General features: G+C 63.1%; 3 protein-coding genes across 4 annotated transcripts; 2 read left to right on the top strand and 1 right to left on the bottom strand.

Annotated features, from left to right (window-relative positions):
* Window positions 1-1,256: 1,256 nt before the first annotated feature.
* Window positions 1,257-22,079, top strand: LOC125696093 (uncharacterized). Its single transcript, XM_048951347.1, has 12 exons — window positions 1,257-1,332; window positions 1,585-1,648; window positions 1,786-1,884; window positions 1,980-2,078; window positions 2,207-3,595; window positions 4,433-4,784; window positions 6,109-6,897; window positions 8,862-9,259; window positions 15,282-15,586; window positions 16,256-16,532; window positions 17,163-17,276; window positions 17,540-22,079. The coding sequence occupies exons 2-12, from the start codon at window positions 1,615-1,617 to the stop codon at window positions 20,161-20,163; spliced, it is 6,480 nt and encodes a 2,159-aa protein (XP_048807304.1). The 5' UTR covers window positions 1,257-1,332; window positions 1,585-1,614; the 3' UTR covers window positions 20,164-22,079.
* LRRC61 (leucine rich repeat containing 61) lies at window positions 6,152-6,950 on the top strand. The gene has a single exon (XM_048951950.1). It carries the CDS (start codon window positions 6,152-6,154, stop codon window positions 6,926-6,928), a length of 777 nt encoding a protein of 258 aa, XP_048807907.1. The 3' UTR covers window positions 6,929-6,950.
* On the bottom strand, window positions 7,362-9,106 carry RARRES2 (retinoic acid receptor responder 2). Of its 2 annotated transcripts, none has more exons than XM_048951954.1 (5): window positions 8,869-9,106; window positions 8,184-8,288; window positions 7,842-7,946; window positions 7,631-7,757; window positions 7,362-7,551 (listed from the first exon to the last, which is right to left on the bottom strand). In XM_048951954.1, the coding sequence occupies exons 1-4, from the start codon at window positions 9,031-9,033 to the stop codon at window positions 7,644-7,646; spliced, it is 489 nt and encodes a 162-aa protein (XP_048807911.1). In that variant the 5' UTR covers window positions 9,034-9,106; the 3' UTR covers window positions 7,362-7,551; window positions 7,631-7,643. The 2 variants fall into 2 exon arrangements, with proteins under 2 accessions (XP_048807911.1, XP_048807910.1); XM_048951953.1 differs by having other exon boundaries at window positions 7,362-7,528; window positions 8,869-9,105.
* Window positions 22,080-22,792: the final 713 nt, after the last annotated feature.

The raw sequence follows: 22,792 nt of genomic DNA, 5'->3' as shown, positions 1-22,792 counted from the left end.
AATATCCCCACTCCCAGCTCCTCACCTGGAGCCAGCCAGACCCACAGCACTCCACCCTCTGTCCCCAAACCTCTCCAAACCCCAAGGCCACACCGAAGAGTGGCTTTTTATGGGGTGGTTCCATCTGACTTGGGCCAGCTGTGGGACTGCTGATTGGTCCCAGCTGCTTGCCAGCAGGACCCCCCCCAGCAGCCCCTGGGAAGCTGAGTGCCGTTTCCAGGGCACAACGCTCTGGATCGGTGCCCCCGCTGTGTCCCTCTCATCCCAGACAGGATGCTCCTGATCCCCATGTCCTGGTCCCACTCATCCCCGCCAGGAATGTGTGAGGGGATTCTGCCCAGTGTGGGGGCACTCAGCCCTCAGACCCACAGAAAGCAGCCCCACAAGTTGGAGTCACCTGGGGCAGCCCTGGCCCCGCTCCCTGCTCCGTGCAGCCCCATGTATCCCCATGTCCCTACAAACACAGCCCTGTCCCAGGGTACCCCACCCCAAGCTCCATGCTGCCTGCTCCCTGCCCCACAGCAGCCCCATTCCTGTCTCTGAACCCCACGGCTGAGTTCCTGCATCCTCATAGCTGCATTCCCCTCCGTGTCCCTTTGCCCAGTTCCAAGTCCAGAGCTCCCAGGCTGCCGTGCCCCGCTCTGAGCCCATATCCCCAACCACACGCCGTATCCCTGTTCCCAACTCTGCACACTGTGCCCAGTTTGGGCTGCCTTGCTCTCCGGGGACACAGCACAGCTCAGCACGGCACAGTGCAGCACTGCACGGCACAGCTTGGTTTGGCCCGGCTTGGCGCAGCTCAGCACGGCACAGGGCAGCCCAGCTTGTCTGAGCACAGCTGGGCTCAGCACAGCACACCTCGGCACGACACACGACAGCTCTGCTGGGCACAGAATGCCTCAGCTTGACACAGGACAGCCCAGCGTGGCACGGCTTGGCACGGCTGAGCACGGCAGGGGAGGGCTGCCTCGACACGGCACGGCTCGGCTCGGCTCGGCACAACACGGCTCGTCTCGGGGCGGAGCGCTCAGCCCAGCCCGTCCCATCCCGCCCCGCACGGCGCTGCGCGGCGGCCGCCGGGAGCTGTAGTTGCCGCTGCCGCTTCCCGCTGCCAGGGCCGGGCCGGGGCCGTGCGGCGGCGGCTCAACCCCGTGGGCGCTGCGCGGGGTCCGACGCGGTCCCGGCGGCGGCGGCGGCGGTTGGTCCCGGTGGGGCGTTGGGGGCGGCGGGCGGCGGAGCGCCGCGGGCGGCGGGGAGCGGGGAGCGGGGCCGGGCCCCACGGCGGCGGCGGCGGCGGCGGTAGGAGCGGCGGAGATCCGCCCCGAGACGGCGGTGAGAGACGGATGGGAGGTGGCGGCGGGGCTGGGGACAATGGGAGAGCCGGGAGGGTGGGGAGGGGGGGCTGGGGGCTGCGGGGGGTGGGAGGGACGGGGGGGGGGGGGGGCTGTGCGGGACGTGGGGTGACAGGAGGCAGGGGGAGGCGGTGGGCGGCGGGTGGTGTCCGAGATCCAGGCTGGGGGTTTCCGAGCTGTGTGTTTCCCGTTGGCCCCCTCCCTTCCCCCCCCCCCCCCGCCTCCCTTGCAGCCCCCCTGCTGTGAGGCCGACGGCAGCACCATGAGGGAGAACTTCGACGCCCTGCTGGCCCTGGGTAAGGCTCTGCTGCCCGCTGCGGGCTGTGCTCCCGTGCCCCGCACCCGGCGGCTCAGCAGGGCGACGGCCCCGACCCTGGTCATGGTGCTGGTCCCGCTGGTTTCCCGTGGCTCAGCTCAGCCCCGTCCTGTGCAGGCGTTCCCATCGCCAAACCGGAGCCGGTGCCGCAGGCAGAGGAGCCGTGTGCCGGGGCACAGCTGGAGGACAGCGAGGCACCTGGATGTGCCGGCTCAGGTGGGTGCCAGGGCTGTGGGCGAGCGCCCGTCCCTCACCGGGCTGTGTGGGGCCGGGGCAGCGCACGGCACTCAGCTTTACCGTGTATCCCCCAGTGAGGCTGCTGGTGCCCAAGGAAGAGGTGCTGCCCGAGAGCGATGCCGATGGCAGCGGTGCCACGGGTGCCACGCAGGGGCCCGAGCTCGGCTGCTCAGGTGAGGGGATGTGTCGGCACACGGCACAGTGTGGCTGATGAGCTGGTCGCGGTGACGGCCGCTTGGCACCTGTGGTGGTGCCACCTTTCCTTGGTGTGGGGCACACCAGCAGCGCTCTGTGCCCACAGAGGACTGGCTGGTACGGAAGGTGAAGGTGGAGGAAGAGGATGAGGAGTGGGCGGCCGGGCTGGGCGCTGAGGCCCTGTTGGCGGGGCAGCCCCCGGGCAGCGCCTGCAAGCCGGAGCCGATGGAGGAGCCGGAGCTGCCAGAAGAGCCGGGGGAGCTGGGCTACGGCACGCTGCCCGCCTTCGCGTGGCCGCTGCTGGGCGAGGGTCCGGCCGGCGCCTGCCAACACTGCTGCTGCGCGGCGCAGTGCGGGCAGTGCGTGCCCCCGGCCCCCGCCCCGCCGCGGCCCTTCGCCTGCGCGCAGTGTGGGAAGGGCTTCGGCAAGAAGGCGCACCTGACGCGGCACCTGCGGGTGCACACGGGCGAGCGGCCCTATCCCTGCGCGCAGTGCGGCCGCCGCTTCCGCCAGAAGATCCACCTGCGCTCGCACCAGAAGACGCACACGGGCGAGCGGCCGTTCCCCTGCTCCGAGTGCGGGCGGCGCTTCCGCAAGAAGACGCACCTGGTGCGGCACCTGCGCACCCACACGGGCGAGCGGCCCTTCGCCTGCGCGCTCTGCGGCCGCGGCTTCGCCCACAAGCAGCACCTGCTGCGGCACCAACGCCTGCACGCCGAGCCGCCCACCGAAGCCGATGCCGACGCCGACGCCGAGCCGCCTGCCGACGAGAAGCCCTTCCCCTGCCCCGAGTGCGGGAAGAGCTTCAGCTGGAAGAAGAACCTGACGTCGCACCGCCGGCTGCACCTGGAGGGGCGGCCCTTCGCCTGCGCCGAGTGCGGCCGCGGCTTCAGCGACAAGCGGCACCTGACGGCGCACCTGCGCGGGCACATGGGGCTGAAGCCGTATGCCTGCCCGCACTGCGACAAGACCTTCAGCCACAAGCCCAACCTGGCCACGCACCAGCGCACGCACACGGGCGAGCGGCCCTTCGCCTGCCCCGACTGCGGCCGCGGCTTCGCCCACAACCAGCACCTGCTGCGGCACCTGCGCGTGCACACGGGCGAGCGGCCCTTCGCCTGCCCGCAGTGCGGGCGCTGCTTCAGCTCCCGGCCCAACCTCATCGCCCACACCAAGGCGCACGCCGGCGCGCGCCCCTTCACCTGCGAGCAGTGCGGCCGCGGCTTCAGCCGCAAGTCCCACCTGGCGCGGCACCAGGCAGTGCACACCGGCACGCGGCCCTACGGCTGCTCCCAGTGCGCCAAGCGCTTCAGCTCCAAGACCAACCTGGTGCGGCACCAGGCCGTGCACACCGGCCACCGGCCCTACATCTGCACCCAGTGCGGCAAGAGCTTCAGCCGCAAAACCCACCTGCTGCGCCACGAGCGCACCCACAGCACCGCGCCTGCGCCGCAGCAGGGCTGGGTGGCACCGGCGCCGGCTCCCGCCACGCTCTGCCCCTGAGCGCCGTCCTGCACCGGCACCACAGGCGGGCGAGGGATCCGGCAGCTCGGCATGGGATGAGCGCTGTTGGTGCTGTTGCCCACCGTGGACCCCAGGAGCTGTGTTGTGTCGTGGCACAGGTGGGGACAGAGCTGATGTGCTCCTGTGGCACGGTGGAAGGTGGCAGCTCCCTCCGGGCACGGCGATGCTCTCAGCTGCCTTTTCCCTGCATGCTGGGTGTGGGCTCGGTGCCGCTGCAGCCCGTCTCCATGTGGGGTGCAGCTCAGTGGCTCCAGCGCCCTGAATGCAGCACCGCTGGTGGCTCTTGTGGGCTCCCACCCTGCCCGGGCACGGCCGGCTCCACTGTGGCAGGAACCAGTCCTAAATGCCAATAAAATGCCCTTTGCCAAGTTTTCCTTGGGGACGTCGCGCCGGAGGGACAGCTGTACGGGGAGGGGGTGGCACAGAGGACGGGGGCTGAGCAGTGTTGGTGCTGTGGGGCAGCCGGGACGCAGCGTCCCCAGGGCAGACTCCGGGGGCTGTGTGGGGTCCCAAAGGCCCCCTGGCTGCTGGTGGTGCAGCAGCGGCTGTGTGCCCGAGGGCTGTTTTCCCCATGTTGTGCGGTGCGCTGAGCTGAATCCGCGCTTGTTTGCTTGTGGAACCGCGAGCAGGAGCTGTGCAGGAGCACACGTAGAATTGGGCTTTTATTGCCACAGGGTGGAGCAGGACGCAGCTCCCGGGCGCAGGATGAGGCCTCGCTCCATGCTTCACTGCCCGCAGAGCCCCTGGTGCAGCCGTGGCTGGGGGCCCAGCTCTGCAGCCCCTGGACTCCGGTTTATCTCCTCTGCAGGGCTGTGGGGCTCCCGGCTGCGTTTCCTGTTATTGCGTTTTGATGCCGGGGGGCCGGTGGCCACGGAAGGGAGGGGGCCGGGGCTGTGCTTGCTGCCGCCCTTCCCTTGGCACTGGGCACCTTCCGGCCCCAGGATGGGTGCAGCCCCCGGGGGAAGGGAAGTGCAGAGGGGCCACAGCGTGGGGCTGCCGGTAATGGGGGACTGGAGTGGTCGCTCGGGGGCAGAGGGGACATGGGGGGCTGGCCCTGGAATCTGCACTGAGCTGGAGCCAGGGGATGTCCTGGGTATGCAGGCGCTGCGCCTGGGGCTCTGCAATATGCCTGCTGAGCTTGGGAGCAGGGACATCACTGGGTATGCCAGTTAGAGTGAGGTGGGAGCTCGGCAACGTGACCAGGGACGCTGGTGATGGCAAAGCTGTGGGCGCAGCTGTGGCATGATGATGGGACCAGGGACACTGGAAACGACGAGACTGTGGGCACGGCTGTGGGATGGGCATCTCCAGGGACACTTGTCATGAGAAGGCTACGTGCATGGCTGTGGCATGGGGACGTGACCAAGGACATCGCCTCCGGTGAGCCTGGGGACCGGAGACACCACTGGGACATCAGTGAAGGTGAGTCTGTGCACAGCTGTGACGCGGAGACGTGACCAGGGACTCTGATGGTGGTGAAGCCGTGGGCACAGTTGTAGTGCAGGGACATCAGCTCCAACTGCTGCAGGGCTGTGGCCCCCCCGGTGCGCAGTGCCATGGGAGCAGCCCCGGTAGCACCGCAGCACCGCAGCACTGCTGTGGGCCTGGGGCTGTTCCCTGGGAGCAGTGCCTGATTGCCCCACCTGCTGTGCCCAGCCAGCAAGAGCTGTGGGAGCTGGAGGACACCAACCACCCTCTGTCCTACTCCTCTGCCTGCCTGCCTGTCTGCTACTCCCTTCCTTCCTCTGTCCCATCCATCCAACATCCCTTCACTCCTCTTCCATCCATGCATGCATGCACGCATCCACCATCCATCCCTCCACCCATCTCCCCATCTCCCCCTCCTTCTGTGTGTCCCATCTATCTGTCCACGCATCCCATCTATCCATCTGTACCATCCGTCCCCATCTACACCCATCTGTCCAACTGTCTGTCTATCCAGGCACCCGTTTTCCTTCCCTCCCTTCCATCCACCCAACTGTCCCCCCTCTGTCTGTCCCCCCCCCCCCCCCCCGCCCCACCGCTGGCGCAATGCCGCTGTTTGCCGTTCGCTCCGCCCGTTGGTCGCCGTGACAACGGGAGGCGGAGCCGAGGGGCCGCCGGGAGCCGCCGTTCGTTTTGTGCGGGTAGAGGGGGGGGTGAGAAACGGGGGCACCCGAGCGGGGTAGGAGCACAGGGGGGGGCGATCTGTGCGTGCACACGGGGGTCCCACCAGCCCTGAGCAACCCTCGTACCTCTCCCGGGGCATCCATCCCTGACTGTCCATCCCTGAGCATCCATCTGTGGGCATCCGTCCCCAAGCGTCCATCCCAGAACGTCCATCTCTGAGCGTCCCTCCCCGAGCATCCATCTCTGAGCATCCATCTCTGAGCATCCACCCCCAGGCCTCCATCCCCGAGTGTCGATCCCTGAGCATCCATCTGTGAGCATCGCTCCCATCCCACTGTGCCCGTCTCTGAGCAGCCTCCCCCGGTGTCCCCGCAGAGCTGTGCTGGCGCAGTGCTGGTGCGGATCCCCACAACCCGACATGGAGACACGGGCAGAGAAGGGCGAGGAGGGCGACGGCGCGCGCATCACGGCTCAGCTGCTGAAGGCCAGCACCGGGGAGTTTGCTCTGGAGTCCATCCTGCTGCTGAAGCTGCGCGGCCGCGGCATCGCCGACCTGGGCTGCCTGGGCGACTGCACCAACCTGGAGTGGCTCGACCTCTCCGGCAACGCCATCTCGCAGCTGGGCCCCCTGGCCGGCCTCAAAGCCTTGGCCGTCCTCAACCTCTCGCGCAACCGCATCTCCAGCCTGGAGCCGCTGGGCTCCTGCGAGAGCCTGCAGAGCCTCAACCTGGCGGGCAACCAGGTGAGCAGCCTGCAGCAGCTGCGCTGCCTGGCCGGCCTGCGGCGCTTGGAGAGCCTTCGGCTGCGCGACGCGCTGGGCCAGCTCAGCAACCCCGTCTGCGCCACCGCCGCCTACCGCACCGCGCTGCCCGAGCTGCTGCCCGGCCTGCGGGACGTCGACGGCGAGCGCGTGTCGGGGCGAGGCAGCGAGCTCTTCCAGCTGTGCCGCGACCTCGACAGCTCGCTGGGACGCGGCCCCGGCCCCGCGCCGCCGCGCGCCGCTCAGCCCTGGGTGCGGGCGGGCTTCTGGGAGCCGCCGCCGCTGCGCCGCAGCTCCATCGTGGAGGAGGCGTACCGGCAGTTCGGCGAGGCGCTGCGGGAGTGCCGCGAGTTGGGCAGGCGAGCCGATGACACCATCGCGCAGGCTGAGCGGGCGCTGAGCGGGCGCGCCGACCCCGGATCCTACGTCTTCTGAGCGGCCCGAAGCCATCGAGGCGGCCGTTCCGCTCCGTTCCGCTCCGTTCCGCTCCGTTCCCGTTCTGCGGGCTCCCGGCTCGGGGGCTCCACGGGGACCTGGGATGTGGGGAACGGACTCCTGCCTTGGCGCCAACGCTGGCAGGTTTTGGAACTGACCCCAGGCAACCGTCCTGCAAAGAGGGATGCGGACCTGGGGGCTGCGCGTGGGGACTGAGGGGAGTCACGGGGTCCTGCTGCTGGGGAGCAGCTGTGCAGTAAATGTGCCGTCCCTGAGGTCTCTGCTGCTTTGCACTGAGCCCCTGTGCGTCCCCATCCCTCCTCCCGAGCCCACCGGTGTGCCCACAGAGCGGAGCGTGGCTCCAAATGAGGGTGGCACAGCCCACCCCATTGCCCCGCACACAGAGATCCTGGGTAGGAATGAAGCAGAGAAACAGAGGCAGAGCTGGGGTTTAATGGTGCATGCAGACACTGCCAGGAGCTGGGGGGCATTGCGGGACGACCTTCCCTTCTCTGCACAGCGCTGAGGGGCAGCAAGCTGGGGGCTGGGGGCCCCGTGTCAGCATCCTCCTCCTGGGCTGGGGATGTGGTGGCTGCAGGACTGCAAAGAGGGGACAGGGGGTGCTGAGGGCTGTTTGCAGGAGGAGCCCACTGCCTGCAGCTCCCTGTGCTCACCCAGAGGAACGTTCCAGGTGGGACTTACCGTGCGTGGGCACCTAGGCTGGCAGCCCCTTGGAGAAAGCAAACATGCCAGGCAGATAGAGGGCATCGCTCGCCTTGCCAGCCTCCTCCACAGCCCTGCACTCAGCTTCGTCACGTTGCCTGATCTCCTGCAGGGCAGAGCACAGGCGCTGGCATCACTGTGGGCTCCCAGAGCTCATCTCAGAGCTGAGCCCCCCCTGGGGAGAGCTCACCTTCACGGCCAAGTGGTGGCTGGGGCCACAGTTGTAGTACTTGTCCAGCACCTTGGGGACATCGCTGTTGTCAAACTTGTAGCAGGCCAAGCAGACTGGCTTTCTCTGCGGAGACAACACGGCCATCACCACCAGTGCCAGCACCCAGACCCCACCACCAGCCCTGGGGACATCCCCCACAGCCCTGCAGCATGGCTTTCTCATCACCCCCAGCACCAGCAGCCGTGCTGGACAGGATGGGCACACGGCAACAGGGCAGGAGGGAGGGAGAAGGGGTGAAACCACCCTGTCCCCATGTGTGGAGATGGGGCGCTGGCTCGAGGGGTGCAGCCCCCACCTCACCCTGTTCTCCATGATCCTGCAGTTCTGTCTCTTCTGTGTCTGCTTCCTGCATGCTGTCTGTGCAAGGTTAAGGCGCAGCTGGACGAATGTCCCTGATGAGTCCACCTGGTGCAGGGGAGATGTGCCATGAGAGGTGTGGGGGGATGGGCTGTGGGCTGTGCCTGGCTCACCAGAGCTCATCACAGGATTATTGGGGTGCCCATGGAGTGAGGAGCTGCTGCAGTGCCTTGGGATGGGCAAGGATGAGATGGCACCAAACCTGGCCCCAGTGTGCCAGCAGGACCAGGAGTAGGAATAGAGGGACCCCAGCCCCCAAAAGTGACCCCAGGCCCAAAAAGTAACCCCGGGCTCCACAGTGAGGCTCCCAACCCTCAGTAAAAACCCACCCTGCAGCCCTCAGCTGCCTGCTGGGGAGAGGACAGGAACGGGACGCCATGTCCTGCCAGGGGACAGCGGGGCACCAGGCGCTGTTCAGTCCTACCACAGTGCGGTTAATGAGTAGCTGAGCCCCACGCCGTGCCAGCAGGCACCACTGTGCCAGCCCACCGGAGACCCGTGGTGCTCTGCATCCCCAGCAGTGACACCACGCCACCCCCGTCCCCCCACTCGGTGGCAGCTCGCCCCTCGCCCCACACAATTCCACAGCCACCCTGCATGAGGGCCCCCGTGCCTCCCCAGCACTCACTCTCTCGACGGCCCCTTCCACCGACTGCTCCCTAAAGAGCTGCTGGACGTTGCTGCGGCTGTGGAAGTAGTCCAGCACGTCCTTCACCACGCGCCGCTGCAGCGGGCTCTGCCCGGCGGCCGCCAACGCCAGCACGGCCACGGCGATGCCCAGCAGCCGCTTCATCCCCGCCGCGCAGCCCCGCCGGCCTGCTGCCCACCACCGCTTGTTGATTTTGGTCTCTCATTAACCAGTTTCCTGGGAACTGCCCCTTTCCGCCCATCGGACGGCCCTGCGCAGCCCCCGCAGAGGAGGGGCCGCAGCGGTGGCCAGAGGCGCGCGGGGATGGATGGCGGCAGCCTTGACCCCAGCGGCATCGTCAGCTCCGTCCCCAGCACGGCAAAGCCCAGAAGTGGGGAGAGGTGAAGGGGAGCAGAGCCAGGGCGCAGATCTGTCCTCGGGCAGCACTGCAGCGATGGCCCTGGGGCTGCTGGGGGGCCCCCAGCCTGAGCCCCACGGTGGGGATGGGACGGCAAACAGCAGCCCAAAGCCCCCCGCTCCCAGGAGCCCTGCAAGCAGCAGCGCACAGAGTTGGCACTTCTGGGGCACTTTCTGGGTTCTGCCATTCGGAGCAGTCCCACGGTTTACAGTTTTTTCTCCGCTTTTGGCTGCTTTCCATAGAGTTTTTTCTGGATTGAAAGGGCTGGGTTTGTCTCCGAGCCAGCAGTGCTTTCTTCCAGCACTGTGTGCAGGTTGGGCATCGCAGCAGAATCATAGAGTGGCCTGGGTTGAAAAGGACCTCAAAGATCATCCAGTTCCAACCCCCTGCTGCGTGCAGGGTCGTCAAGCACCAGACCAGGCTGCCCAGAGCCACGTCCAGCCTGGCCTTGGATGCCTGAAGGGATGGGGCATCACAGTACAAGGCCATAAACCCATCAGAGAGCAGCCATGGGGGCTGTGGGGATGGGGTAGGGTTGCAGGACCCGGCAGCATCACTGGGTCCAGCATCGAGTCCAACCTGGCTCCAGACAGGGCAACGCAGGAGTTACACCATGCACAGTGTCCAAACAGCTCCAGAGCAGCTCAGTGCCAACCTGACGGACCCCTCCTCTGCTCTCTGAGGACAAAAGGCAAGCAGGGAAATCCAGGAGCAGCACAGGGCCTCATGCCTTCTGCCTGCATCCTTCACCCCAGAGAAGCATGCCACTGTGCAGGCAGCTGGACTATAAGGAAATTAATTGGCTGACTTGTTTTAGCCACTGCTGTGATAGAAAACAAACCACGAAAGCCTTGTTTTAATGAAGTTAAGACCCAGAAGAGGCTGAGGGGGGGAACCTCATGGCATTGCCAGCCAAGAACTGATCTTCAGTCAGCTCCTCATACGTGTAACCTCACACACAGCAATGTGTGCTTCTATGCAGGTGAGGACAACCACCCTCAAAGCTGCCAAAGTGATGAAGTGGAGGAAGTCTGAATCACAACACGACTGAAGGTGTCTTTGAAGGCGGGTGCTATTGTCTGCAGCGCTGGGCAGTGGATGAAGTGGGGGATGGAGGCTGAAATGGGAACTATAATGCAATGCTGTGATTCACGTCACACTGCTGTTGTGTAGATGAACGGGATGACATTCAGCACGTTGATTTCTTTGTGATACAGAATGGGGACGAGATGGGAATCGGTGGAAAGGAGCCTGGGGGCTAACGATGAAACAGCAGCAATACTTAATAATATATGGGGACAACATGGGGTACCTGAACAGCTCCGAATCACAGCAGGTGGCAGCAGGGCCCAGCCAAGGAGCCGACCTCCATCTGGAAGGGAATAAAACTCTGCTGTTGGATGCATTGTTCATTGGGGGCAATTGGCCCTGAAATCTGGCAGATTGCAGAAAGCTAATGGGATTTTGGGGGTGTCTGCTTCATGACAGAGTGAGATGGTCTGTGGGGTAAATAACAGTGGGAAGCAGGGAAGGAATGAAGAGAGAAACCAAAGAGCAGCAGGATGCAGCCAGGCTGCTGGAATGCAAGCCACAAGCTGAGGAACAAGAGGAACATCTTGAGGTCTCAGGGAATTCAGTTATTGCCTTCTGAGCAGATACCAGAGCTGCTTCTCCTGTTGTAAAGCGTTGGAGGACATCGAAGTATTCTGTGCTGGCAGCTGGGGCCATGGCAAAGCCAGAGGTTAAACCTTTTTGCAACCAAATGTGAAACTGGAAATTAGATTTCAACTGGTGAGTTTTTGTTATGCCAGAATGCCCTTCACCTCCCATGGGATGGGATTGGTTGAGCAAGTTAGACCTCAGAGAACTTATGATAAGAACAAGATGCGGCTACTGTAATGATGTGACGGCACAAGTGCTGAGCATTCTAAACCTGGCACTGCTGTGAGTGTGAAGCTATAGGGGAAAAAAGTGGGTGACTGTCATCTCAAGGCAATCCTACACAGGACAGCGCAGAAATTATGGGATTGATTGATGCAATTATCAACCAAGTGGTGGTTTTTCACTGCAAGGCCCACCGGTCCAACACAACGAAGTCATCAAAGGGAAGAGAGGAGCAGATGAAGCTGCCAAGGAAACATCACTGTCAGTAACGAGGAGCCTCGCTTCCTGAGGCATTCCAAAGTATTAGGACTCCTGTTTGTATGAAAGCACGGGGTGAGTTGGCAGAGCTGCCATCAGAGCTCTTGAGGTGTGCTACAACAGCTGAATGGTGGGCAGCACCTCATGGGCAGTGAGTAGTGACCAACAGTGAAAGAGTAAATGGAAAGGACACCTGAGAGTGCTTGTATGGGGACAGAAGCTCGTGCTGAAGCAGGAGGAAGACATGCTGTAGGAATCAATGCTATGGACTGCTAAAAGCATTGTCCAGAGGCACAGGATTTGTCTTATAACCCTAAAATTAAGGGTAGATCTTCCCCAGTTGAGTTAAAAAGAGGTTCTGTATGCGGGGAATCTTGGCAAATGGATTTGTTTTGTGAATTACTGAGGTGTGATGAGTGTAAATATCAGCACTGGCTGGCTCCTTTCTGGGTGCTTTGAGGCACTCTTGTGCTGAACAAACAAAGCATGAGAAATACTCAGTTTGACTGAAAGAAATAACTATTGCAGTGTTTGGCATTCCAGGAGGACTGCCATCACATAGAGGACCTCATTTCCTAGCAGAAATCACCCAAGGAATAGCTGGGCTCCTGCAAATGAAGTGGGACTCACACACCATGGAGACAGCGGTCGAGGGGTCAGGTAGAAAGAAGGGACCAAACATTAAAAAGGCAGACTGGAAAATTGCATCAAGAAAAACATTTGAAACAGGTGGAAATTCTCCTTTTGGCATTGCTGAGAACTGAAACAACCCCCAGACTTAGGGAACGGGTTGGTCCTTCTGAAGTCATGCATGGGAAACCATATCCTACAAATTTGACTGGAGAAGGCGATCAGATGCACACGGCTGGTGACCAAATACTGAGCATCTCTTGTCTTTGGCAAGGCTTCTTCCTCCCATGCACAGATACATGCAATTAAGTGCTCCAGGAGCTCTGGACCTTGCTGTAAATGGAGGGACAGAGGGCATCTCTGAGCTTGGAACAACAAACCTTCAGCCAGGGACAGGATCTGGTGCTCGTGAGGCAGCAGAAGGGATTGACTCGTGGGTTCATTGCACCAGGACAAAGGCAGCGCCATGGGAGGCGTGAGGAGCTGCAGAGATGGATTCCCTGAGGGTAAACATCAAAAGAAACACACAAACTGCACCTGGAGCAGCTTGGATGCCCGCTCCTGCACTCCTTGACTTTGCAACCCCAGCCTAACTCCTCCAACCCCTCCTTTATGCGCACAGAGCTCCCTACAGAAATAAACGAAGAGAACCAAGGGGGGATCCTGCGCGCTGCCTTGGGGTGAGGCGGACACCTGAGGGGTGGCGTGGGAGCTGTGGGATCAGAACGGCTGGTAAAACCACCAACAGGCGGCTCAGGTTGATAAGGGCGACCGCTGGGTTCCCTGATTGAAGCTCATCCGAACCCCCGGGATCCCCCAAAACAAACTAAACCTCCCATTGGTAGTGGGCAATCGGGAGGGGGAGGGGGAGTGGGACGCTCTGGCCCACTTCCGGTATTCTATGGTAGCACTTCCGGGCGCTCTGGCAACGCTCTGCTGTCTATGGTGCCGCGCGCTACTTCCGCCCTCCTCACTCCCCCCTCCCCGGGCCTACGAGTGCCGCCGCGGGACACGCGCGCTGAGCCGGAAGTGCGGGGCGAGGCGTTCTCGCGAGACTGCAGGAGAGCAGCGGCCGTCTTTTCCTTCCCATCCTCCCCCCCCCCCCCCCCCCCCCCCGCAGTCGCGCGCGCGCCTCCCGGCGTCGCCGCCGCGCTGACGTCACCGCCGCGTCTACGTCAGCGCGTCGCGGGACGCCGGCGGCCGTGAGTTCCCCCGGGGAGGCGGCCCGGGGCCTGGGGGAGGGGGGCGTCGCCACGGCAACGCGAGGGCCCGGCCGGGCCCAGGGTGAGGGGGGCGGGCCGGGGGGCGGCGAGGCCTCGCTGAGGAGAGCGGGAGGGGGCCGGGGCGGTGGCCGGGCTCCGGGCGGGGTGGGGGGCAGCGACCGTGCCCGGTGCGGGCCGCCCCGGGGCCCTCCGCAGGCCGCCCGTGGGATGAGGCCCGGCCTCGCCCGCTCCCGCCGCTCGTCCCGTTCACCCCGGGGAGCAGCCGAGGGCCGCGTCGCGAGGATGGGAGCGCTGAGGAGATGTCGTGTGGTGCCCCCGCCCCGCGGCACCGAGGCTGAAAGGCGGGCGTCGGCCGTGGGGCCGTCGTGAAGGAACTTCTGCCACGCTTCAGAACTCTCTTCTCCATCTGTCCCAAGGCTGAGACATCTACAAGCAACGTGGAGCACGGGCCTTGAGGCCTGGAGGGTTGAAGAGCAAGGGGGAAAGCAGGAAGGCAGACAAAAGGCCTCAAAGCCTTCAGACCAAAGGGAGATCTCAGGGCCAAACAGGGCTGGTAGCACACAGGGAGGCCAGGGGGTGCAGGTGTGTGGAACCAAGAGGATGGCCTGGAGGCCTGGAGAGAGGCCACAGTCCAGCCAAGAGACCTAGAAGCATGCAGACCCAGAGGTAGGTCTGGTACAAGGCATAGAGATGTATAGAGATCAATAGACCTGGAGTTTAAGAAGCTATCCAGTCTAATTTTGAGAGGCAGACACATCTGCCTGGATACTTAGAAGCTTGCCAAGAGGCCTCGAAGCCCCACAAAGCAGTGCTAAGCAAGGGGATCCCAGCCCCTACCCCCATTGCACTCACCTCTGCTGGGCTGGTCCCCTTGTGATGGTCGATACCTGATGGATGTGGTTAAGAGTATCGTGGTGTCATAGTGTCTGAGTGGCAGTGCCCATAGGATACAGAGCTTCTGAGCTCTTAGCTGAGTGGCACAGTCGGGTGCTCTCAAGGACCCAGAGCCATTAGTTACAGCAAACTGCATAAAGCACCTCACAGCCCAATCTGCTTTCACACTGAACCACTAGTACTCTCAGCAGCAGATCTCCCCAAATAACCCTCCTAATTAGGGGTAGGTGCTTATCAGGTCATCCCCAATACATCTGGGGCTCAAGAGAATGTATTTCCTTGTAGTAATTGTGGCCCTGCAGAGCTGGGCAAGATCGGTTTAACCATTGAGCAGGAAGAGAAGTCACACACCCACCTTGCACTATTTCCAGTCATGCTCTTGTTTGCTCATAAGATGGTGTTTTCATGGATGCTCACGTGGTGTTTTCACACAAAGCCTCACAAGGACTCGGGTTTCTCACCACATGATGTCTGTAGGGCGCAGGCAGCACAGATGTGGGGCCCAGGAAGTATTGAACGTGTGATAGTGTTGTTCTGCTCCAGCCCTGGGTGCTGCTTGGGGACACTGTGGTGTTGCCTTGGATGCTGGGCAGCTGGCTGGAAACGTGACGTTTCCCAGGCTGTGAGATTGCAGTGGTTTCTTGATGCCATCGTGTTCTGTAATCAACAGCATCAGTTTTGAATCAAGTGTCCTGTGCTAGCTGGGCCAGGGCTGGGACACGTGTGAACCCTGGAGTCTTTGTGAAGTGATGTGGGACTCGTAGGAGCGCTGTGGCTGTCACCGTGTCCTCAGGGACTGTGTCGTGTTGGGCTGCCACTGGAGGAAGCAGCGAGCCCTGCGGCCCTTCAGCAAAAGCAGATGTATTTTTTCTGTCTGAGGCTTCCCTGAAACCAGCATCGCTCCGTGAGATGGAATGAAGGCTGCTCAGCTTGCAGCCAGGCATGCCTTGCGGCTGGGGCACGCAGCATTGATGCCAGGCTCTGAGCAGAGCGAGTCCGGCCAGGTATGGCCGCGTTCCGCGGGGCCGTTCGGCTGCGGCCTCCCCCTCCCTGCGCCTACAAATCCCAGCAGCACCACGGGCTGCGGGAGGCTGCACTGTAAACAGAGGCTCTGAACTCAGGCCAGACCCCGCCGCTGGCTCCTTCCTTTCCCCTCGGAGAGCTCGGAGGAGGAGGAGGGTCCGGGCGCCCGCCCAGCCGCTCCCGCTGCGCGCCGCTCCGTGCCGCGCTCACACTGCTCTGCTCTCGCAGGGACCCGCAGCCATTTGGAGGAAGTTGGGGAAGCTCCAAACCGGCACTGGAAGGTGGAAGGAGAGGACAGCCGCCGCCCCGCGTCACCCCGAGAGTCTGCGTCCCCTCCGTGTGCCATCTGGGCCCTGGGGGAACCATGTCTGCGGGGGGGGCTCCCCAGGTACGGCGGGGCGGTGGCGGGGCGTGCTCCATCCCTGAGGGCCGCTTGCAGCGCGCTGCGGGGGGGAGCGGAGCTGCTGATCCTCTTTTGTGCTGCGGCGCTTCCGTGGTGGTGGCTTTTTGGTGGTTTCCCGGGGGCTGGAAACCCCCCTGGTGGTTTCTTGCTTTTCTTGTCGTTTAGAAATGCTGTAACCCAAGGAAGCACTGCTAGTCCTGTGCAAGACTTTTCCTTTTAAATTGTCACTTCTCGAAGTTGTGACAGTCCTCAGAGCGCTGGCTGGTCTCGGTGCCTTGTGCCATCTGTTCTCCTTGCGTTCCTGCCAAACTGCCGCAGAGCTCTGAGGGAGGAAGAGAGGAGTCCTGGGGAGGGAAGTTGGGTGGGATGGGTGCTGAGCTCTGCAGGAGAGATGCTTTGGGCTCTTACAGAGGTCTCCTCCTCTGGTCCTGACCCTGGGTTGGTTGGGAATTGGGGCTCAGCGGTCACAGCTGCAAGTAGCCTGGGTGGATCTCCCCAGGTCAGGAGGGCGGCAGGCGCGGGGCATCGGCCCAGAGCAAGCTCCTCTCGAGGATCTGTGCCAGGCAATGCTCTGCTGATAGGGAAGCTGTGTTGTGCTGAAACAAGTCAGAGGCACAGTGGGAAATATCATGGGGTCCCTGTGAAACCTCCTAGCACCCGACTCCTGCACGAGGGAAAGACCAAGGAAGCGCTCAGGGTGCCGGGATGCTGCCAAGCACTTCTGTGCGTGGTGAAAACCCAGAGAACAGAGAAAACCAAACCGAACCAAACCAGAAAAGCGATGGCCAGCTGCTGAAACACCTCTCCTCTCTCCTGGAGCAGCCTGCCCACATCCTGAACCTGCTGCCTTACCCCAGGCTGAACGAGGTGCCCAGGGCTGGACATGAACTGGGTTCTGCGGGTGCAGAGATCCCCTCTGACCCCTGCACAGGTGAGGGCTCAGGGCTGGTGGGGGCTCACCCACAAGGGAGTGGGTTTGGTGCTGTGTTTTTGCATTCTCTGGAGCGCAGTCGGTGGAGGGGCTGCAGCAGGGCTGGAAGGAGCAGAGGGGGGAGTAGAAACCATACATAAATGTGTGCAAGTGTGGCACCCGGGGAGGAAACCCCCCACCTGCGCTGCAGCCGCTTTGGCAGCGAGGCTCCTCTTGTACAGATGTAGCCTTTTCTTCTGTTTGGGAGGTTCTTGTTGTAATTAATTGCATTTTTGTGGTAGCCTTTGAAATCCTGTCATAAAAGCATCAGGTAAGATCTAAGGATACTTGGGCGAATTTGTGAAAGACTTTGGAAAGAACATTGTTCGCCAAGGAACGGTGTTCTCTCTCACCTTTCACTGGAGCACACGTTGCCAGGAGGAGGGAGCGTGGAGCTTGTGTTTCTTTTTATCTTTAATTATGCTTCAGGCAGCAGAAGCTTAAAATAGATGAAAGCGATGCCCTGAGGCTTAGTTAATTTTAGCTTATTTGTGAATTAACGCAGGCATCTCCAGCATAATGATGCGTATGCCAAATGCGTGTTTTGCAGTGTGACAGTTCATGGTGACCAGCTCTTATCCCTTCAACCAGGCTACAGATTTTTCAAGCCCGGTGGCTTGTTCGGTATTAAACAGTCGGAGGAGCCGTTCCCTGAAGGCCAGCAGATGCAGGAGGACAGCAAGATCCTCGTGAGCCCCTGTGCAGGTAGGTGTCGCTCGTGTCCTCAGTGGGGCTGCTGGAAATTGGCCTTGGCGGGGGACGATGGTCTTGTTGGAGAGCTGCTTGCAGCCATTTGAGGCCAGCTAATGGGATTCTTTTTGCCATTACTGCTGTCTGCCAGCACTGCACTCACCAAGCCGTGGGGGAATAGGGCTCTGGAAAGGGTCCTAAACCCCCTGGTTAATTAGGGTGCTTTAAGCCAAGAAAAAGACACTGATGTTAATGCTCTGAATCTTTTTGACATCCAGTTGAGCCTGTCCGAACGAACAAGGTGGAGCAGCCTGATGAGAAGCCCGGGGTTGCTGCAGGCTCTCTGGAGCTGTACCCCACCGGTGCCAGCAGCTCCAGCCGCTGGTTCCATGGCGGGCAGCGCGCTCCCGAGCGGGCAGGCACGGAGCGGGACGGCGCGGCCGGCCTCAGCCCGCTGCCCTCCAGGGTGGGCTGCTGGGTGCCCCAGCTTGGCAATGGCCCCTTCCGCTGTGCCCAGTGCGGGAAGGGCTTCCGCCAGAAGCAGAGCCTCATCACTCACGAGAGGATCCACACCGGGGAGAAACCCTACAGGTGCGGGGATTGCGGGAAGAGCTTCAGCCAGCGCCCCAACCTGCTGACCCACCGCCGCGTGCATACTGGGGAGCGGCCCTTCCCCTGCACGCAGTGCGGCAAGAGCTTCAGCCAGAAGGCCAACCTCCTGGCCCACCAGCGCATCCACGCCGCCAACGAGAAGGCGCTGGCGGGGGGTGAGCAGGAGGACGGTGGCTCCGGCAAACCGAAGCTGCGGGCTACGCAGCGCAGCTACCAGGACGACACCCCCTTTGTGTGCCCCGAGTGTGGGAAGAGCTTCCGGCAGAAGCCCAACCTCATCACGCACCGGCGCATCCACACGGGCGAGCGGCCCTTCACCTGCTTCCTGTGTGGCAGGAGCTTCAACCAGAAGACCAACCTGGTGACGCACTACCGCGTGCACACCGGGGAGCGCCCCTTCGCCTGCACCCAGTGCGGCAAGCGCTTCACGCAGAAAACCAACCTCGTGACGCACCAGAGCACCCACACTGATGTCCGCCCCTACCCCTGCGGGCAGTGCCAGAAGTGCTTCAAGGACAAGGTGTCCCTCAAAGCCCACCAGAAGACGCACGCCCCACGCCAGCGGAGGTGCCCGGGCCGGGGTCCGGCTCCCACCCTACCCTTCGGGGCTGCGCCCACACTGCTGCAGCCAGGCAGCCTGGAGCAGGAGGCTCCTTTCAGCTCCATGCCGCCGCTGCCCGTTCAGAAGATCCCCGAAGGCCAGGAGCTGTACTCGTGCACGGAAAAGGGCTTCCCCTCGAAGGAGCAGCTGCTGCCCACGCAGCAGGCCCATCTAGGGGAGCAGGCCTTCCCCTGCGTGCAGTGTGGGGAGGGGTTTTGCCCCAAGGTGACTCTGCTCCGGCCGCAGCATGGCCCCACCGCCGAGGCTCCTGCTGGCTGCGCTGCAGGCTTCAGCCCCGGCCCACACCTCCTGGGGCACCTGGGGGTGCAGCCTGTCCTCGGGGACGGCACGGCCCCCACACCGCCCACCCCCGGAGCGGAGAAGCCCTTCATCTGCAATCAGTGTGGCAACAGCTTTGGCCTGTGGATCTCCTTGGTTGCTCACCAGAAGACTCACGTGGGCCAGAAGTCCTACCAGTGCCCCGAGCATGACAAGAGCTCTGGAGATGAGCTGTCCACCAAATCTCCCCAGGAGAAAGACATGGAGGGGAGAGCCTGGCTGTGCCCCGAGTGTGGGAGAAGTTTCGTGCAGTATGAGCGTTTGGTGAAGCACCGCCAGAACCACCGGGGCCGGGGTCCTTATCGCTGCGACGTCTGCGGGAAGAGGTTCAGCCTGAAGACCAACCTGGTGACTCACCAGCGCATCCACACCGGCGAGCGGCCCTTCACCTGCGGCGTCTGCGGCCGCCGCTTCAACCAGAAGGGCAACCTGGTGACGCATTACCGCACGCACACCGGCGAGCGCCCCTTCGCCTGCACCCAGTGCGGCAAGCGCTTCGCCCAGAAGCCCAACCTCATCGCCCACCAGAAGACCCACTCGGGCAGGCAGCCCTTCACTTGCCTGGAGTGCCCCAAGCGCTTCAAGAGCAAGCTCTCCCTCCGGGTCCACCAGCGCGTGCACGTGGTGGAGCGGCCCCAGAGCGAGCCGGGCCCCGGCCAGACACCGCCCAGCCTGCAGAGCCACCCCGGCAGCCCGTACCCCTGCTCGCTCTGCGGGGAGTCCTTTGAGGAGCACGGCGAGCTGCAGCTGCACCGGCAGGGCCACGCTGGCGAGCGGGCCGCACGCCTGCGCCGAGTGCGGCAAGCGCTTCCGGCAGAAGGTGAACCTGGCTGTGCACCAGAGGACCCACACCGGGGAGCGGCCCTTCCACTGTGCCGAGTGCGGGAAGGGCTTCAGCCAGAAGGCTCACCTCCTCCGGCACCGCCGGACGCACACCGGTGGTGTGCCGCCCTCCTGCTGCGAGGGGACCTGCCCGGCACACCGCGACGAGCCGGACACCAGCGCTGCCCTGGGGAAGGGACCCGCGCCGCCTGGCGCGCTGCTGCCGCCCTGCTCCCGTGGAGCCGTGCAGGGATCGCTGCCGCGGGAAGAGCTGCGGCCGGGAGCGCAGCCCGGCCCAAACAGAGCAGAGAGCCCATCCGGGGCCGCAGACATCCTTCTGCAGCTGATGCAGGAAGAGCAGCACCTGGTGTCTGGCTCGCAGCACCCACAGGAGGCGCCCGCTGGGCAGTGCCCCTGCAAGTGCTCCGAGGGCGGGGAAGGGTTGGGTGGGAAGCCCAGCCTGCAGCCGCAGTGCTGCTGCGCCGACTGCGTGACCCAGAGGCAGCTGCTGCTGAAGCCCCAGCATGACTGCCGTGCTGAGATCTGGTGCAAGTACGGCGGCTGTGGAAGAAGCTTTGAGGACAAGAGAGTCCTGAGAGTGCCTGAGAGAGCGCACAGCGAAGAGAAAACCTCGCCGTGCCCGAGCTGCTTGTAACGCGCCCGCTGCCACGCGCCCACCCAAGCGAGGGACCGCACCTTGTTGCTCTTGCGGCAGGGACACCAAACCTGGCTCGGTGGGAGCTCGTGCCAAGAGCCAACTGCTGACCAACTGCGGACCTGTAAGAGTCTGAGGCAGGGCAGGCTGCGAGTCCCAGCCTGCGGGGTTCTGGAGGACTGTGGTGGTTCTTGTGAACAGGACACTTGCGAGTGAAGCACCCTGGAGGTGGGGTGTGAGATGCAGCAGGTTGGTCACGAGGCAGTGGATGGACTTGGACACAACGCGTGAGCTTTCTGTGTTTTGAACATACCAAATTGTAAGGCGGGTGGAGCTGAGGAGCAGCAGGTGCCGGATCATGGGTCTGCAGCGCTTCCGCCAGCACCTGTCTGTGAAGAGTTGGATTGTGCGGGGTGGGGAGGAGCTCGGGATCCTGCATGCTGACTTAAGGATCGCTTCTGCCGTGCAGGAGGCCGGGCAGAGGCATGTCTGCTGGGGCCTGGCTCCAGGCTGAGCGTTGCAGTCCTGCAACATGCAGACCTGGCGTGGAGCACAGAGGGGCTTTGGTGGGCTGAGAGCTTCCGCCAGAGCCCTCTGCCCTCAGCATCCAGACTGACGACCCTCCACAAAAAGGCTGAGGGCCGGAGAGCTGTGCCCCGCTATTGGCTGCCCAGCAGCGTGGGCAGAGGAGCAGCTTCGCTGGGGGATGAGCGAGCTGCAGAGGGCAGCGACGGGTCCCTTCCTGCCTCGAGGACCCTGGAGGATCACAGCTAAGTATCTCCTCCGAGCCGGGAGGGGTAATACAGGGTGAATATGGGGGGTGGGGATGGGGAATGTAGCTTCCGCTTCTGTACTTGCTCTATGGATAACCTTTCTGAGTAGCGCCTCTTTCTGGTACTCACCTAACTTCTGCATAGATAACCAGGAGTGCCGGGCAGCGGTGTCTGCACTGCCCACAGCTGCGCCCGTGCTGGTGGGCGAGCAGTGTGGAGCTGTCTGGCTGGGGCAGGGCTGTGGGGCAGAGCTTTAGGGATGGGAGCTGCTGGCCTGGAAGCTGTTCCCGCTTGGAAACGCGCTTCGCATAAAAGGGGAAGCAAATCTCGCCTGCTGTGTCCAGAGGGCCCAGCTTGCCACTGCTCCCCTCGCGCTGTGAGCTGTGCAGCCCCAGCCCTAGCAGCACGCCCCTATTGCTTCGCTCAGCTGCAGAGCCTCCTTGCTACCGTGGTTTGGCAAAGACCTTCGCTGAGGACATGCGGGTGCTGCCAGCGGTGCCCGGCGCGATCCTGGGTGCGCTCTGCCTGCCGCCTCCTCCCCTGTGTTGCGGGGGCACAGTGTGAGGGAGGCTGCTTGCTGTGCAGTGAGCAATCGCCTCGCCGGCTGCCCAGCACAGAGGTGGGGTCTCCGTTCCTGGAGATGTCCAACACCCAGAGGGACGCAGCCTGGGGCAGCGGCGCGGTGGCCCTGATGGGCAGGGATGGAGCAGGCCATAACCAGAGCTGCTCAGCCCCAGGACTTGGAGCGGCCAGGAGGGCACACCGGGACGGCCCCGCTGGACCTGCGTGCTGGGTAAGGATGTTTTCTGTTAGCAGAGTGCCCGGCAGGTGGCACGGCCACGCGAGGGATGGTGGCATCCTGCCGTGGGGTCCCTGGCTCCATCCCCAGGCAGGGAGTGGGCATTGCTCCCTGCAGCGCTCAGCCCCGCTCACCCAGCATCACGCTCCAGCGACGTTTCAGGTCCTTGCAACTCTATTTTTTTGAGGTTATTTAAAATAAAAGCTTACTCACAGCAGCTTCCTGCCTCCTCCTTTGCGGGTCAGCACTCTGCCCCTGCCCTCGGGGTGGGAGCCACTCGCCCATCCGTGTTGGTGCGCTTTATAACCGTGTTGCTGGCAGAGCTGCCTGCAGAGGCCTTCTTGGCTTTTGCACCTCTTAGCAAAAGTCTCACACAGCGAAGGGGTGAAGGCAGCAGATCGTCAGTAGAGCTGCATCGGATTGTGGTGCTTTTTAAAGCCATGACTCTTGCCAGCAGCTGAGCTGGGGCTGCCCCTCCTGGGGCTGCGCTTTGTCCTCCCCTTCATTCCCCACCAAGAGTCGACACCCCCCAGTGCTGTCACTGCTGTGAGTTGTGCATCAAGGCAGGCCCTGGCCCCCACACGCCTGCCTGTGAGCAGCACCTTCACTTCCCTGCCACTGCAGCCCTGTGAGCACCGTGGGCCTTTGCTCTCCTTCCCATTCTGTTGGCTGCGGTCCCTGCTGGGTGGCTGGGATGGGATCCTGGGGCGCGGAGCTGCTGGAATGCTGCTCGTTGGGTGCGTGGAGACGTGCAGGCCCTGTCCTGTCCCACGCTGCTCCTTCCCGTCCCGTCCTGCTGCTCCACCTCCCACCAACAGGCAGAAGGCACCTGGCTGTGCTCCATATCCCCACTATCCTCAGCCTTCCCTGAGCTGCCAGCCGTCTGGCTGTGGTCACAATCCCACTGGGAGGGGGGGGTCATAGAAAAAG

Source organism: Lagopus muta, chromosome 7 (genome assembly GCF_023343835.1).
Source record: "Lagopus muta isolate bLagMut1 chromosome 7, bLagMut1 primary, whole genome shotgun sequence".
NCBI classification, from domain to species: domain Eukaryota; kingdom Metazoa; phylum Chordata; class Aves; order Galliformes; family Phasianidae; genus Lagopus; species Lagopus muta.
The sequence above is the reverse complement of the archived record's forward strand: the minus strand, read 5'-3'. Positions and strand labels throughout refer to the sequence as shown.

Bases quoted from the DNA above. Each gene is read 5' to 3' on its own strand.
- LOC125696093 (XM_048951347.1), top strand. From the start codon at position 1,615: ATGAGGGAGAACTTCGACGCCCTGCTGGCCCTGG. The intron at 9,260-15,281 runs GTGGGGAGAGGT...CACTGTAAACAG, and splicing joins CAGCACGGCAAAGCCCAGAA to AGGCTCTGAACTCAGGCCAG. The intron at 16,533-17,162 runs GTGAGGGCTCAG...CCCTTCAACCAG, and splicing joins CCCCTCTGACCCCTGCACAG to GCTACAGATTTTTCAAGCCC.
- LRRC61 (XM_048951950.1), top strand. From the start codon at position 6,152: ATGGAGACACGGGCAGAGAAGGGCGAGGAGGGCGACGGCGCGCGCATC.
- RARRES2 (XM_048951954.1), bottom strand. From the start codon at position 9,033: ATGAAGCGGCTGCTGGGCATCGCCGTGGCCGTGCTGGCGTTGGCGGCC. The intron at 7,947-8,183 runs GTGAGGTGGGGG...TTGTCTCCGCAG, and splicing joins GCAGGATCATGGAGAACAGG to AGAAAGCCAGTCTGCTTGGC. The intron at 7,758-7,841 runs GTGAGCTCTCCC...TCTGCCCTGCAG, and splicing joins GCCACCACTTGGCCGTGAAG to GAGATCAGGCAACGTGACGA.